This window comes from Psammomys obesus, unplaced genomic scaffold, assembly GCF_907164565.1.
Source record: "Psammomys obesus unplaced genomic scaffold, mPsaObe1.curated_primary_1811, whole genome shotgun sequence".
NCBI lineage: Eukaryota > Metazoa > Chordata > Mammalia > Rodentia > Muridae > Psammomys > Psammomys obesus.
Genome location: NW_026596039.1, coordinates 4,478,885 through 4,495,628, shown reverse-complemented (window position 1 = coordinate 4,495,628; position 16,744 = coordinate 4,478,885). Strand labels below are relative to the sequence as shown.

The window sequence follows — 16,744 nt, the reverse complement described above, 5'->3', positions numbered from 1 at the left end:
CTGTAGCTGGGGCTGGCCTTGAGCTCATTCTCCTTCTCAGGTGCTAGAATGGCTTGACTTTATACCAGTGGGAGTGGCAGTTGAATTAATGTCTAAACTCAGATGTCACTTACTAACCCTGAGACCTTTGATAATTCTGTCACCTCTTTGGGCTCAGTTTCCTTGTCTGTGAAATGGATACCATTATATTAGCATTCCTGGCACAAGGCCTGGCATGGGGTAGGAATCTGGCAGTTATTTTTTTTTATAAACATTTGTCCACATTGTTTCTGGAACTTTCTCCTATTGTTTCTCAGCTTAGTTAAGTTGATGGTTCCTCGAAAGCAGGGCAGCCTTTATCCTGGTTTGTTCACTTCCACTTCAGGCTCGTCACTACATAAAACACTCTTGCGCTTAGAATCTGTGCTGTGTGCTTTGGCATTCGGTTAAATGCACACACAGATAATGGAGCAGCAGCTCCTGTCGGTCTCTTGCTTCACATTAGATTTACCTGCCCAGCGATACACTACTTTCAGCTTCAGGAATATTCCTTTATATTTTGTCTGCAATACATGTCAGAGTCTCACATATAGTGGGTTTTTATTTATTTTTAGTTTTTAAGTCAGGGTATCACTCTGTAGCCCAGGCTAGCCTCAAATTGATGTTCTTCCTGCCGCAGCCCGCTGGGTCCCTGGCACTTGCATCATTTAGTTAGTGACTGCATGGCAGTGTGTGTAAAGATAAAACTCAACTGATGTTTCTTTTTCTCTCTGCAGTTTGGAGGAGCTCTTCCTGTGCCTTAATGACTATGAAACAGTGTCTTGTCCTTCTGTTTGCTGTCATTCCCTTAAGCTCCTACACATAACAGACAATAACCTCCAAGACTGGACTGAAATCCGAAAGCTGGGTGTCATGTTCCCTTCACTGGATACCCTGGTCCTGGCCAACAATCACTTGAATGCTATTGAGGAGCCCGCTGACTCCCTGGCTAGGTTGTTCCCTAATCTGCGATCCATCAGCCTCCACAAGTCAGGTGAGGCCCAGGCTTACCCTTGTTCTGTGTCAGACTGATCAAGCTCATATGTGGAATATGGTAAAAATGTATTTCAGTCATAGCTTTGCTGGTAGCACTGGGTTTCCAGCAGGTACCAGTGATCAGCTGCATTTAGGAAATCGTTTTCTTCATAAGTATGCTAATAAGTACTAAGAAGCATAGAATTACAGCCATAATTTCTCTTTTATACATGAAAAAGGGTCATACTATAAAAGGAGTAAAGTGAAATTGATGAAGTAGTTATTAAAAGAGGAAAAAGAATATAAACCAATTCATTTTAACCTAGGTGCAGGGTAAGGAATCCTAGTCTGTCATTCTTTTTAAGTGTTCATCTATACATTTTTTACTATCATTGTATTGCTTTTGGAGCCTGTGCATTACAAGAATGAATATGTGTTAACAATTTTTATTTAAAACCAGCTTTAGGTTCCCTGCAAACTTAAGTAGGAGACGCAATGCAGATGGCTCCCATGTATGTACAATCTGCCTCCACTATCTACCTCCCACTCCCAACTGGTGTGTTTGTAACAGGACCATCAGTGAACTGGTTCTGACATTTCATGCATCTGAGAGTCCATAGTTTCCCCTAGGGTGCAGCATGGGCTTTAAGAAGTGAGCAGAACACTCCTCCACGTGGTGTGCTTATCCTTCTCACGCTGACGGCCTCTCATTTAGCCATTGGCTCTGCACTTACTTCTTTGCCTTCTTTGCACTTCATTTACTTGTAACAACACAAAGTGGGGCTTCTTCAAATCAGTTTCTTTCACTTAGTAATTTACATTTAAGTCCCTCATGGCTTTTCGTGGCGTGACAGATCCTTTCTTTTCAGCCCTGAATAATACTAGTTTTCTAGGTGTACCATAGTTTATCCATCATCTGCTGAAGGGTTTGTGTTTACTTTCAAGTTTGAGAAACTTTAACTATCTGTGCAGATTTTCAAGCATATATACGCTTTCAAGTTGTTTAGGTAAATAATAAGGGTGTGATGGTTGAATCATGCAGTAAGATTGTGCTTAGTTTTTTAAGAAACCCCAACTCTCAAAATAGTTGCACCATTTTCCATTTCCACCACATATGAATGAGAGTTGTGTTCCTCTATGTGCATGTCAGCTTCAGGGGTTACCACTGATGTGTGCTTTGACTTCTAAAAGGCGTCTTGGGGTGAGCTTGTTGAGTATAAAGTTCACTAACTGCCAAATGGGAAAGACTCTCTGTCTGTTTACTTGCCGTCTGCTGTCTGTGGATGGATTTTTGTACTTTTCCTTATAGTGAGGTTGTTACTAGTATTGTATGTAGTTGGGTCATTAGTTGTGTTGGGTTGTGAGACACTAGTCTTGGGAAGATGAGAGCAAACACCCAAGAAAAGAGGCTGACAAAAGACCAAAGTACAGATACCATCAAAGTCCATCTTGATGAACCGATGAGTTTTACTGAGGTTCCTTATAAAAATATGGGGGGATTACTTACAGGACAGAAATGACTCAACGATGGTTAGATCACCAAAGTCCACACAGCACAAGTGACAGTTCACAAAAACTGAAAATCTGGAGCACACTGAACCACCTACAGGAAGCTCAACAATTTGGAGTGTGCCCTTGTCCAGGTACCTCAGTGGTCTGGGCCTCTTTAGGCAGCTCAGCTGTTATTTATTTTTTTCCAGACAGTTTGGCTGGTCTCTGCTTTTTCCAGGCATTTAGGATGGTCTGAGATTGACCCTCAGCAGTCTTTACTATTTATACTTTTGGGAATGGATGGACCCAAGTGAATCTGATCAGTCTCAGGGATTTCCTGAAGCTGTCCTGAGTGGTTTACTTCCTGTCTTAAGGAGCTTCTCTGTAGTATTTCACTTTCCTTTAGAATGGGCCTGTTGTTTCACCTCCCTGTGAACATCCTGTCTTAAGCATTTTCCTCCAAGATGGAAGATTTTAGTCTAGAGGAACCTGCTACACAGTAGGTTGATTAGTTGGTTATAAATTGGATTTTGGTTAGGGTGCTAGTGGTTTGGTTGTAGGTGGTTGTTATTTGGATTGTTGTTGAGTTCTGAGTGGATGGTCATGCTGTTCCTTGGGTTGTTAGGTTGTAGTTAAGTTGCAGTTAAGTTGTTTTCAGTGCTGTGGATTGAGCCTGGGGCGTTGTTTGTGCTAATCTCACTAAGTTACCCAAGCTGGTCTTGAATCTAGGACCCTCCTGCTTCAGCCCCTTGAGTAGATGGGCTAACAGTCCTGTTCCAGACTTAGCTTATTAAGTTTTAAAAGTTCTTGTCTTTTTCCATCAGTGGGCTTTTGTTAAATAAATAAATAGATAGATAGATAAATAAATAAATAGCCCTCCCAATTTGACTTTTACTCTCATTCTTTTGACCTAGTTTTCTTAGAACAACTGCATACTTAAAAATAACTGTGTTACAACAGACATAAACTCAGTTTAATTCACTATAGAGGTTATGATTGTGAGTGGGAAATGTGGGGGGTGGGGTTGGAAATTACACCTACTTTTTTATTTTGTGTGTTGGCGTGGTAAATGGACATGTGCATGCCATGGCGCACATGTGGCGCTCAGAGGACAGCTCGAAGAAGTTAGCTTTCTCTTTTCACCATGTAAGTCCTGAGGATTGAACTCAGGTTGTCAGCCTTGGTGTTAGGTACCTTTGTCTGGCCATCTCTGTGGCCCCTGGGAAGGAATTTTAAAAGCAGATATTTTGCACATGGAAGCTTTATATTTCACAACTGATGACCCTTGACATACCTCTTTTGCATCTAAGTGGAAGCGCCCGCTAGTCAGGGAGAGGACAGCTGTGACTTGGGATAGCTATGTGCCCAGTCCTCATATGTTCCCACTTTACCCTTGCTGAAGGTCAGTGAAATTTTAAAGCAGTTAATTCTCTGTTCCTCAGTCTCAGCCTTGTGAAAGCCTGTCAGAGTCAGACAGCAAGTATTAGCTTGGATGATAAAGTTGCGCACAGCCAGGGAGAGAAAAACATTTTAGAACTAAGCGCCTTAGGCTGACTCGTGCTCTCCTTGCTTCAGGGTTTAGGGTTGTTGTGTTCGTGGGTCAGGTTGTGATGGCAGTGATTTTGACCCATTTCCTTGTCACCAGCATGGGGGTAGCTTGAAAGCAGTAAGTCTTAGTTTCTGGTTCTCCTCCACTTGTCCCATTTTAGAGTGTGTTAGGGCAAAGTTTGGTATGCCCCATCACCTCTAGCATTCATAGACCATGAGTCTGCATTTAAGTAAAAGTTGATCAAGTCGCATTTTAGAAAAGTCATAGCATGTACCCTGTTTGCTAAAAACAACCATGCCAACCCAACTAGAAGCCATTACTGTGGAGTTGGGAATGGGAAGATGTTGGAGAAGCCTCTCTGTCCTTCACCACTGAGCTCACAGGATGGGAGAGGCCCTGGAAAAGTGGGTTTGCTTGTTGATTTTCTTGCTTATTTTTCTGCCCGAGCTGGCCTGGAACTCGAGGTCCTCCTGCTTTAGCTTCTGAGCAGATGAAAGTCTGGGCATGCAGCACTGGGCCTGTTTTCCAGGGAAGGTATTTTGGAGTTTAACCATATCCCTGTGTCCCGGGAAAGGGACCAGCATCTGGCTGGCTGTTACCACCTCAGCATTTCAGGAATGGCTGGTAACTGCTTGGCCGTGTTTATCTTCTTCCTTTTGTACTTTTCTGAGTTTACTTAAATAATATATATATTTTTTCCAATTAGGTTTGCAGTCCTGGGAAGACATTGACAAACTAAATTCATTTCCCAAGCTTGAAGAAGTAAGATTGCTAGGAATTCCACTTCTACAGCCATATACCACCGAGGAGCGCAGGAAATTGGTGGTAGCCAGGTGTGTTGCCCTGCTGCCTTTACATCCTTCTGAAGGGGCATTAAAAGGGCAGTATACTCTTAGGGGATGTCATGGCTTGTCCCATTTCCTGAGCAGGCTGTACTTGTGCTGGTAGAGCTTAGGCCTGGATAAGAAAGGATGCACCGAAGAGAGCAAGACATAGGTGTCTTGCCGAGACCACTGCGGGGAATTCTCCTGGAAAAAGTATGCGTTGTTTGTTTTCTAAATTCTTAGGACATTTGAAAGCCTGTTTTGGGCAATGAGGGGAAAGCCTAGTGATGGAGAATCATCTGACACAGGCATCCTTACTTCCTGTAACATAGTGGTCATGTACAGTGCAGACACACTGGGAAATGGAGCCATCTGAGCATTCAAGCTTTTTGCCTTGAATATTCATTCACTTAAGAATGGCAGCTATTACTGTCTTCTGTGTGCTCCTTGCCTTCCCTGCCTTTGCACACCACGCAGCTTCCCATCACCGTGTATGCTTGCACGAACCTTTAGCAGAAGAAAAGATTTTGGCTAAAATAAAAACAGCCCCAGGGCTTTGCTTTGCTCTCTACATGCACCCCACACGGAGCTCCTGGAGGACGGGCAGTACGCTTTGAGGTTTCTGCAGAGGAGTGCCCCCCTAAGCACAGTATTGATCCTCCTGCCCAGCTAATGCTCCACACTGCCATGTAGGTACATCTTACCGCAGTCAGAGGGGAAGCCTGAGTCTCAGGCTAGGTAGGCTTTGGGCTTTATGCTCCTCACACAGTCCTTGTACAACTGTAAGAAGATTCCTGAGTTATGTGTTCATATTCTACGCGCTGCACTTTGAACTTGTGCTGTTTAACATGGCAGCCCCCAGCCTGGGTGGCTGTGAGCATTGAAGCAATGTCATGGCTAATTTGAAATATGAAACAGACACTAGTTCTCTCCTAAGTTTTATGAGTAAGAGACTCTAAAAGGCCTTATGACTTACTTCTTAGAATATTGATTACACGTGGAAATGCTTATATTCTGGTTACATTGAATTTTGTAAAATATAGCATTAAATTTTTACCTTTATTTTATGTTTTTTAAAATGGAGCTGGAGAGACAGCTCAGTGGTTGAGAGTGCTGCTCTTCCAAGGACCAGAGTTTGGTTCCCAGAACTTATGTCAGGTGGTGTACAACCACCTTTAGCAGGCAATCTGTTACCTCTTTGGCCTGCACGGGCACCCGCACATGTGAGTGCATGCACGAACATAGACACATATACATACAAAAGTAATAGCAAACTTTAAGGTGGGGCTGTTCAGACCTATAACTCGGCTTGCATTCCACGTACCTATGTTAGACAGTGTGACCTAGAGTTGTGCCTAGAAAGTTAGATCTAAGACAGAAGATTGGTGTCACATCTGAAAATGCACCACTCTTCACTTCATTCTTTTGATGATGTCACTGCACATCATTCCTCACACAGGATCAGGGCCCCACCAGCTATGTCCTTTCAAAAACGGCAGCCAATTGCTTTATTTCCGGTTCCTTAAAATGCCTTCATTTTGGTTCTAATTTATAGATTGCCCTCCGTTTCCAAACTCAATGGCAGTGTTGTCACTGATGGTGAGCGAGAAGATTCTGAGAGGTTCTTCATCCGGTACTACGTGGACGTTCCACAGGAAGAAGTGCCGTTCAGGTAAAATGCTCTCATCAGTGCGGCAGGCTCGGCAGAACACCAGTCCATCGAGCAGTTGCCTCAGGACAAGGTCTGATCGATAGCTCCTAGAGGACTTTGGCAATAGGTTTAAAGAGGAAAAGAAAACATAAAACAGACATTTCATCTTCTTTCCCATAGTACCATGGTTCTCAGCCTGTGGGCTGCGACCCTTTTGGGATTAAACAACCCCTTCACAGAGGTTGCCTATCAGATATCCTGCATATCAGATGTTTACATTACAGTTCACAACAGCAAGATTACGGTTATGAACCAGCAAGGAAAATGTTTGTGTGTTCGGGGCTCACGTGAGGAGCTATATTAAAGCATTAGGGAGGTTGAGAACCACTGCCACGGTACACTTCCCCCAGTCTGTGGACGGTGGGCTGGTGCCTGGCTAACACCTGTTTCTCCCACACATTGCTCTGTGTCGCCAGTTCCTCTTCACAGAGCTCACTTTCATCCACCCTCAGACTAGCTCATTCTTGTCTGTTGTGTTTGCTTTTGGACTGTTGTGTCTGTTTTGGTAGCTTCTACAGAGCAGCAGGCTTGGCCAGTGAGGAAGGGACTGCAAGGCAGACACCTGAACGGGGTGCTGGGTAACAAGAGGGCTGCTGGGCTGAGTTAGTGCTGTGGGGATTGTAGGAGGAAGTGCTGGCTAGTGCGCAGAACCACCGTTAGTTAGTCCACAGGTGGAAAGAAGGGTGGTTGGTGCATGTCTCCAAATACTCAACTAAAGATGCCCCTGACAACAGGTTTCCAATACTGACAAATAGAGTCGCTTACCGAAAAGGTTACATGCCTTTTTTATTTAACAAGAAGCTGGGGACTGGACAGGTGGCTTGGTGGTTAAAGGCACTTGTTCTTGCAAAGGACCAGGTTTGTTTCCTAGCACCCACATGACTCACAGCCGCCCACAATTCCAGTGCCAGGAAATCCAACCCTCTCTTCTGACTTTCTAGGGCGTGAGGAATGCATGTGGCACACAGACATACACACACACACACACACACACACACACATATATATGAAATAAATAAATAAATCTGAAAGGAAGGAAGGAAAGGAAAGCAAAAGAAAAGAGAAGCCTGCTGAGGAGACAGCTCAGCAGAAGAGAGCATCTGCTAAGAAAGCAGGAGGACATGTGGAGGTCGATGCACAGTGCAGACATCTTAGCCTCTGTGGGGACTGGGAGGGAAGACAGGAGAATCAGAAGCTCTTGGGCCAGCGAGCTTGACATACACAGTGGGAAACACCAGTGAGACTGTCTCAGGTGAGGCCTGATCCCTGCGGCTCTCCTCCGACCTCCACGTGCACACGGAGGTACCTGTGCACCCACGTTCACATATACATATGCACACACAGGCAAGAAAGGAAAGAAGGAAGAAATTGTCCTTGAAATACTAAAAAGAAAAGGAAAAAGAAGTAGCTGAGCGTGGTACCACCAAGTACCCGTAACCCCAGACCTCAGGACGTGGGGAGGTAGTAGCACCAGGAGCGCAAAGATAAAGTGACTTCGTAAGGAAGAAACTAAGTGTGGTGGCTTACATCTGTAACCCTAGCATTAAAGAGTCCAGCAGGAAAGTTGGGAGTTCAAGGCTATCCTTAGCTACATAGTAAGTTTGAGATTAGCAAGGACTAAATGTCTTAAGACAAACAACAAAAACCCACTATGAACAGTCAAACAAAATACTCCCAGATGGCAAAAACAGCAAAACAGCAACAAGAAACCTTCGGGAATAACATGAGCCCTTACTGGATGAGATTTCAAAGGAGCCGGGTGTCCATAGGGAGGGACATGAGACAGCTTAGTTAAATCTTACTTCCACAAATGCTCAAGATTATGAGTCATCTTGCTGTGTGGACATGTTGCTCCTCAAAGGAATTAATATTTACAGATGAATATTTGTGACTTTAAGTGGTAGACATTCCATAGGGCTGTAAGTTCGCATAAAGATAATAATTTTTGTGATTGTTAGAAATACTTAAACTCCCAAGTATTTAAAAACGTTAGAGAAATTAAAAATTCTTAAGATTCTTTAAATGACCTTAGAACAGCAAGGTGTGAGGGAGGATATATCGTGCCTTTCAATGCAGTTAAAACTAAATGAAAAAAGAAAAGAAAAAAAAAAAAAAAAAAAAAAAACTCTGTCCATGGCTGGCAAGATGGCTTATCAGGTAAGGGGGTGATGGTGCTTGCCTCCAAGCCTCATCAAATGGGAATCTGTCCCACATAGTGGAAGGACACAGGGCAGTCCTGAAGTTGTCCTGTGCCCATCACGCACCTCATGGCATGAGTACCAGCTAGCACTTCCAGGTGTGCGGGCTAAGCATGTGCACACATATTTGCACCAACATACTCAAACATATATGCACACGCACATAGGGGAACATATGGTCATGCTAGCATACAAAATAAATAGATCTTAAAATTAAAGTATGGCCCAATATCTATTTTCCCTTGGCTGACTTACTAATACCTGTAGATAATAGCTGTGCAGATAGAGATGGACAAAATGTGCGTGTGTGTAAAATTGTTCTGTCCCTGGTGGTGTAATTATCTTGCAGTGCCTTTATTCCTCTGTAATAGTGCTCTAGTGTGAAAATCATAGAAATCAACCTTGATTAGCTTTAATCAGCAGGGGAATGTATTATAAGGGTATTGGGAAGACTTGTTAGGCAGGAACCGAGAAGCGTGGACAGCCATGTCGTCAGCTCCTGTTTGACGTGTCAGCGCTGCACAGTTGTCTGTGGACACCCTGGAGCCGGGACTTTCTTCTGACACCTGCAGCTGTGTCGTTGGCTGTTGATTTCTCTCATTTAAGAATCTCTACTAAGTTCTTACTATGCGACTGGTGCTTTTGTAGGGGTGGTCAATGAGGGCAACCAGAGTTGGCGAGGCTCCCATTCTAATCAGCGCTCTCACTTTGACCCAGGTGGACTTGAACTTACGCCCTCTTGTCTCTGCCTCTTTAGTATGGGGACTACAAATATGACGACCACTCTTGTTTTAAGCGCCATGGAACTTTCTGGCACTTTCTTGAACTACTTTTGAGAAATACTGAAACATCAGTGTTTGTTCGTTCACTTGCTTGCTTTTATGACGGACGGTGCTGAGGAAGGAACCCGGGTTTGCTAGGTGAGCACTTTCCCCGAGCTGCATTCCCAGCATCCTGAGCTTCACACTTTGCCCAGATAAAAGCAGCACAAGCAGCACAACTTACTTCTTACACTCCAACATCTGGGTGTTCATTTTCCCGGTTCTCACACACCCTTAACGTGATCTCTGTGCAAATGGAAGTGAGTCTCTGCATAGTCCAGGTCTTATGAACCACTGTGTTTACTGCTAAGTCTTGGACCTTGGGCTGGCATCCATATTACCTAGTTTTATGTCATGATGCCTGCTGGCTCAGTAGTGAAGTTGACCACTCTGGTATACCTTATACAGAATGATGGAAAATAAGAAAGAAAATGAAAATGAATTAAAATTTGCAACATGTACATAGATATAACAATGAACAAAATGTAAGTGTGGATTAATGTTATTATTTTATATACTGGTCCTAGGGCTACAGCTGGTATTCACTGCTTTCGTTCGCTGCTCCCTCGTCCTGTACCCCGTTTCTGTTTGCTTACAGCTATCTTTGACTTCAGGCAGTACAGTTAGAGCCAGCTGTTTCTATTGGAGGCTGCATCCTTCCTAGTTTTACATATCTGTAGTTTCATTCTTGAAAATTCTTCTGCTAGCCCTGGCAGTACATGGAGATGCTAAAGAGAACCTCTGGATTCCATCCACACCTAACTAAGACTCCTTTGCTTCCCCTGACACTTAATCACCCACCTTGGCTGACATTTCAACAAACTTTCTTGGGTGATGCATTTAGCCTGGTGGTGTTAGAAAGAGCATGGGTAGCTGCGAGGTGCAGTTTCCAGGAGGATGTTGTTCTGAGGGTCGAGCTTTGAAACCTCATAAAGCTTATGTCTAAAGGCTGTTTTGGAAGCTGTTTATGGGATGGAATCTTGTGCTATGCCATGTGCTCCACTGTCAGTCTTTGGAATTGCACAGCTTCTTCGACTCTGCTTCCAGAGAGTCATTTTGACCCAAGTAAAGAGGTGAGTGGAGATGTAAAGAGAGTCACCATCACCAGGTCTCCCATGGTGACACTGTCTGTGGTCCTCTCTGGAGAAGCAATGTTGTTTTTAGTTGAATGCTGTAGTTGAACAGGGTTCATGGGCTTCTTAAAGTGATCCTAAAGCCTCCACAATCCATTCACTGCTGCAAAAGATTCACACAGTGTTTAATTTAATGCATTCATTTTGTGTGTGTGTGTGTGTGTGCATGCACATGAGAGAGAGAAAGAGAGAGAGAATGTGTACTTGCATATGTGCTTGTGAATATGGACACAAGAAATTGGCATCTGCTGTCAGTTGTTCTCCACATTACTTTTTAAGACAGGCTCTCATTGAAGCTGGGGCTCAAAGATTTAGTTAGAATAGCTTGCCAACAAGTTCGAGGAATGCTCTTGTCTCAGAGATTGTATATGTGTGGGATCCATGGCTTTTACAGTGGTGTTGTGGATCTGAATTCAGGTCCTCACGCTTATGTTGCAAGAACTGTACTGACTGAGCTCCCCCTAGAGCCCCAGTCACAGGCTATTTAACGACCCTTCCTTCCTGTCTGTCGCTAATTACCCTGACTTTCCCATCCACTGGCACTTAAATGCCACTGCTTGGCTGCTTCTGTCCTCCAGGTGGAAGCAGGTAGCCCAGCTTCCAGCCTTTACCTGCATCCCTGTGGAGTCTTTTTTTAAAGCAGTGGTACTCCTCTTACATTTGAAGGCCTTGAAGTAGGAAGTATTTTGTGGGTCCTTCTAAGGTTTCATCAATAGAAGATGGGTAGAGGGAAGGTAGGGGTAACATGATCACTTGTATTATTCTTATGTCCTTCAAGGCTTTGAATTCTTACACATTATTTGGCATCTCAGCTTCCTTTAGCATAGGCCATGGTTAATCCACTTTCTGGTAAGCCAACTGGCCACATGCTTTGCTCTCAGCTACCAATGGGAGCGATCATATTTCAGACATTTTGTCAAGTGTCTATGCCAACAGAGCCACTAAGAGCTAAATGCACCCTTCTTCCCTTGGCCTGAGTCCTCAGGCTCTACTTGTAGACTTCCAATGGATCTATCTCTTAGTGACCAGAGTCTTTTTGTAACTACCGTCTCTGAATGTGACATGATCTGATGCTAGCTAGCCAGGATATATGTATAGAAGGGCAGAATAAGTAGACTAGTGCATTCTTATGGAGGCCTTTTAGAGGCACAGACTCATTAATCAGTGTTAGGAGGGCTACAGTTAGCAGGGGTGTCAAAACCTCCATACACCTTCATTGCAGTCTGCTTGCCCTCTTCTAAAGATGTTTTACTTCTTAGATATGCTTTTAATTGTATGTGGGCATGTGTGGTCTTACTGTGAAGGCCAGGCTAGCCTCAAACGCATGTTATTTATTTATTTTAAATTAATTTATATATATGTTGGGGAGGTCAGTTGTGTGGGTGCCTATGGAAGCCAGAAAAGATGTTCAGATTCCTTCGGACTGGAGTTAACAGGTAGTTTGTGAGTTGCCCAACAAGGGTGGTGGGAACCAAAGTCTGGTCCTCTGGAAAAGCAGGGAGCATTCTTAACCCCTTGAGCCATCTTTTTTGCCCCTAGCTGTGAACTCTTGACATTCCTTCCTCAGCCTTGTGAGTGCTGGGACAATAGGCATGCATCCCCATGGCTGACTGGATATTTTAATAGTACCTGTATGTATTTCAGTCTCCTCCCTGGACATAATTTATGGGGATTTCATTGTAATATCCTTTTATTTAAGCACATAAGCTAGCAGGTGCTATGCCTCGTGGCCTTGAATTCATAAGCTCTTCATTCTTGGCAGCAAGGGCTCAGTCACCCCGAGCCTTCCACGTGACCATGGGTGATAATTAGTTCTTTCACTTCACCACATGGAGGATTTAAAGACTGTCTTCTGTGAGCACTAATATGATACCCACTGGCCTTTCCTGGGCGGAAACCAAGCACAGATTGCCCTCCATTATCTGAGAGTCTGTTGCTTGTAATTCATCTACTCCCTGCTACTAATTTAGTGCAAACAACAGAATCAACTCTGGACAAGTTAAGTCAGGTCGGAATTTAGTAAGAGAATAACGAATGCTGTGTGGCTCACAGAACTTACAAGAAGATTAGAGAATTACTCCTGGGCAGGATCAGTGGAATGCCAGGCCCAGCCAAGATTTCTGGATCCATGAATGAGCAACATGCTTCTGACAGTGAAGGTTGACAGACCTCAGCAGGTGACAAGCCAACATTGCCATCAGACCTTTGTAGCCATGCCCATGAGTTTTCAGATCTGTACTTGCTTGCCCATGAGTTTTCAGATCTGTACTTGCTGCCAGTAACCTCTGAAGGAACTAGAGAGGTGGCTCAGCACTTAAGAGTGCTCCCTGCACTTGCAAAAGACCCAGGTTTGATTCCTGGTACCCACAAAGCAGCTCAAAACTGTCTGTAACTCCACTTCCAGGGATCCGATGCCCTCGTGTGACCTCCATGGATTCCTGCACATATGTGGACACACTGACACACACACACAATAAGCACACACAAGCTGCCATGCCTGGATCTTTGCTTAGTACTTAAGATTTAAAATGGCGGGTTTGTGTCATTTTCTCTCTTCTAGTTGTTAGGGAAACACAGAAAGAATATGTTCTCTTTCGTGTTTGAGCTTCTTTCAGCTGCTTGTATCCCCCGTGTTTTGACTCCTCCCTCTTCCCGAAAGGCCCTGACAGAAGCATATTCAGATATTAGATAACTGTCATCCACTACAATGCTTATTCCCCAGCAGTTCTTATATAAATCTCTTGGTGAATTTATTTTTGAGCCCCTGAGATGCTCCATAAAATGCCAGAACTATTACGCGCTTAAAAAGGACCTGTGGACCTGGTGACATGGCACAGCAGGTAAAGGTGCGTGCCACCACGCCTGACAGCCTGAGTTCTGTCTCCTGTGTGCACACGGTGAGAAGAGAAGGTTAGCTCCTGAAAATTCCTGGTATGCCTCCATATGTGCCGTGGAGCCCGCACCCATACCCACATCCACAACATAAATGAGTATAATAAAATTTTTAAAGGAACTTTAGTGGCATTTATGCTTGACAACAAGAGGAAGTGACAGACAAGACAATGTATAGCATATGTATACATAAGTACAGTGTGTTCAGTGTGCATTGTAAACTAAGCGTGGTGACACATGAGCAGACCGTTAGCACTGTATTCGCCCTTTGCTCTTCCAATGACATACATTACATCTTCCTAAAACACTGATGAAGGCACATATCCCTAGTGTCGTTAGTGCACTAGAGTCATAGTGACTCCTTAGGAAATCCAGGGTTTACACTGAATCAGTAGGGTTTTAGTTTCCCGAAAAGGTACGTCCGTTTGTTTCGGAGAAGATGTTTCTCTTCCTGTGGCTTGGCGTACTGCTGGTGGCAGCGGTACTTTTGAATCGGCTGTCCAACTTGATTTCCTCTACTCTGGTTTCCACCACAGTCTTCCCTAGTTTGCTTCCCTGAGCCCTTCCTTCTCTCTGATTCCTTGCCTTGTGTTGGTTAGACATGAGGTCACTTTACCTAACTTAGAATCAGTACGGAAAGCAAGCCAGATTGTCTCTGAGTGACGAATGAAGGGCCATGATGGCGGGATGAGAGTCCCTTAGGGCAGCAGAGTTACCTGGTGAGTCAGTTGTTTTCTCCACATCTGTTTGGTTGTGAATGGTCCTTTCACCAGCAATACTCACTAAGGACGATCCAGAGATTTAGAGTCTGTTTTCCTACCCCAGAATAAAATGTTCAGGGCACAGAAGGGAGCCATACCTCAGTGTTGTGTGTTTTATAAGTGTAACAGTTCAGTAATTGCCTGCAGGTGCTCAGTGACCTTTTTCCTTGCCATCTCTTGCTGGGTGGAGCCTCCTTGCCATGCCTTCCTATGGTACATAACCGACTAGCATGGAACTGAGTCATGTGACATAGGCTGCATGTTTATTTACTTGGCGAAACAAGCAAAGAAGAAAACCCTCTGTTCTCTGTCTCTTGGCCTTTGCACATCCATGTCTGCTCTGCTGGTCAATAGGCCCGTTCTTTAGAGCCCTCTGTGTGCCTTGCCTCCCAGGGCCTGGAGGAGCGGTGGTGTACTGTCTCACGGTAAGTTGAGTGTGCTGCAGGTGGCTGGAAAGATGTCCTCTCCTGGCTGGCGGTGTTTCAGCTACTGGATTCTTCTGCTTCACTAGGAGAACGTCTAGGAATTTACTGGAGATCCTAGCTGGGGTTCAGGGACATCTTGCTTTATTTACTGAACACTTGCTATATAAACCAAGAGGTACTGGGCCAGAAACTGGGGGCGCAAGGACAAACAGCAATACCTGAGAGGCTTGCTTTAGGGCCTCCTTGCATTCTTCTTTTCTGCTCTCATCCATTTCATACCTTTAGCCAGTCCTGTGGCTCTAAATGCCATCTGTGCATTCATCACCCTGCCACATTCATGACCCTGACCTGCCCCTCCATTACAGACCACTCTTCCCAGTTAATCTGCTTGGCATCTCACCTGGATGTTGAAACATAGTGTCTGAAATCAAGCTTCTGATGTGTTCCCAGCCACACCCGACCCTCCTCCACACATCTGCCCCTCTGCTCCCTCCTCACTTCTTCCGTTCCTGCCCTGAGCTCTTGGGACAGCTGTGGAGTCACTCAGACTTCTTTCTCCTTGGCCTTTTTCTAGACCATCTGGGTTCTTTTCTTTTTAAGTTGGGCTTTCACAAACTATCCATATATGGCTTCTAAGTTCTGTCTGTCATGTTCTCGAGTCCAAATCTTCACTGCGTCTCAGCTGTACTGTGCTATTACACAGCCGGGTAACCTGGCTGTGAGCCCACCGGTTGACGTGAACTCAGGTTTATATATTTCAAACAACAGAAGCAGGAACCTGCTTGCTGGTGACCAGCATGTCTAGTTCACTGTCACCTCAGGCTTTGGTACTCTCTCCCAGTTTGGACTGTTCCAAGCAGGTTCCCTGGGTGGCTTTCTCTCTTGCTGTCACCTTATTTGAGATTCTTCCTCAGCACACCCTAGCTAAAATAAACCACCTTTGCCTCCCGTGATTCCCTTAACTTAGTTTGATTTTACTCGTCTGTTTCCAACACTTGATTTGCATTATATTGTCTGTCCATTCCTATGTCAGTCCCTCCATCCCTCCCATACATGGTACTGTCAACTGGACAGAAGTAGAAACGTTTTCTGCTTGGTGCCGTCCTCTTTCTCCAGGACCTAGAACATTGCCTGCCAGTGTAGTACTGCTCAGTGTATGACTCATAGCATGAGGAATGTGATTGGGTCAGGGAAAAGACTACCCTTCCCTAGAAAACATTTGTGTTAACCTACTGAAAGTGAGAGAGGATATTCTGGATGGTGTTTTCACAAACTAGTGAAAAGTGGACTGTGGGAAGCAATGAAGTGGGAGTAAGAGAGAGACCAAGACGGGCTGCTGAGTCCTTACCTGTCCTTTTTCTTACTGTGAGTAGGAAATTGCTGAAAGTCTGATGGGGGTGGGGAGAGTCCGTTCAAAGGTTCTGCTTACCAGGAGGGCCTGAGAGAGACCTGGAGAATGAATTACCAGTGGAGACTGTAGGAAACAGTCTGTGTGCTGGACCCTGCAGGTTTTTTTTAGAGGATATCCATGTTATACGAAATTATGGAATTTAATCCTCGGAAAACACATTGCACATTTCTGCCCCTTTTCAGGTATTTACAGTCGCAATCCCTCTGGGGGAATACAAACATGAGTGAGGCAGCGGGCGCCTCATGCTCAGGGCCCTAGCACATGTGTGTTGTTCCTACTCTGTCCTTTACCAGATGTCTGTCACACTGCTTTTGTTTCCTGGTTTCCCTTTATCTTGTGTTTGCTTCCTCTCTCCTTCTCCTCTGGGGACTGGATTTAAATTGTTTCCTTAGCACTGAACTAATATGTAGCCCTCTGTTTCACTTTAAAGAGAGAAGAAAAGGAGGAAAGGAGGCAACTTCCTTTTGGATGTTGACTTGTCATATATCTTTGGGGGCACAAAGATCTTGTTTCTTAAGCACAGTAGGGGGAAGCA

The 16,744-nt window shown here is 44.5% G+C and overlaps 1 protein-coding gene across 1 annotated transcript in view; it reads left to right on the top strand.

The window, feature by feature from the left end:
* Tbcel (tubulin folding cofactor E like) overlaps positions 1 to 16,744 on the top strand; it is a 60,373-nt gene that overhangs the window by 27,807 nt on the left and 15,822 nt on the right. Inside the window, exons 5-7 of the mRNA XM_055622126.1 lie at positions 756 to 1,012; positions 4,740 to 4,866; positions 6,413 to 6,529. Coding sequence (XP_055478101.1) covers positions 756 to 1,012; positions 4,740 to 4,866; positions 6,413 to 6,529 — 501 coding nt within the window. The remainder of the gene's footprint in view (positions 1 to 755; positions 1,013 to 4,739; positions 4,867 to 6,412; positions 6,530 to 16,744) is intronic.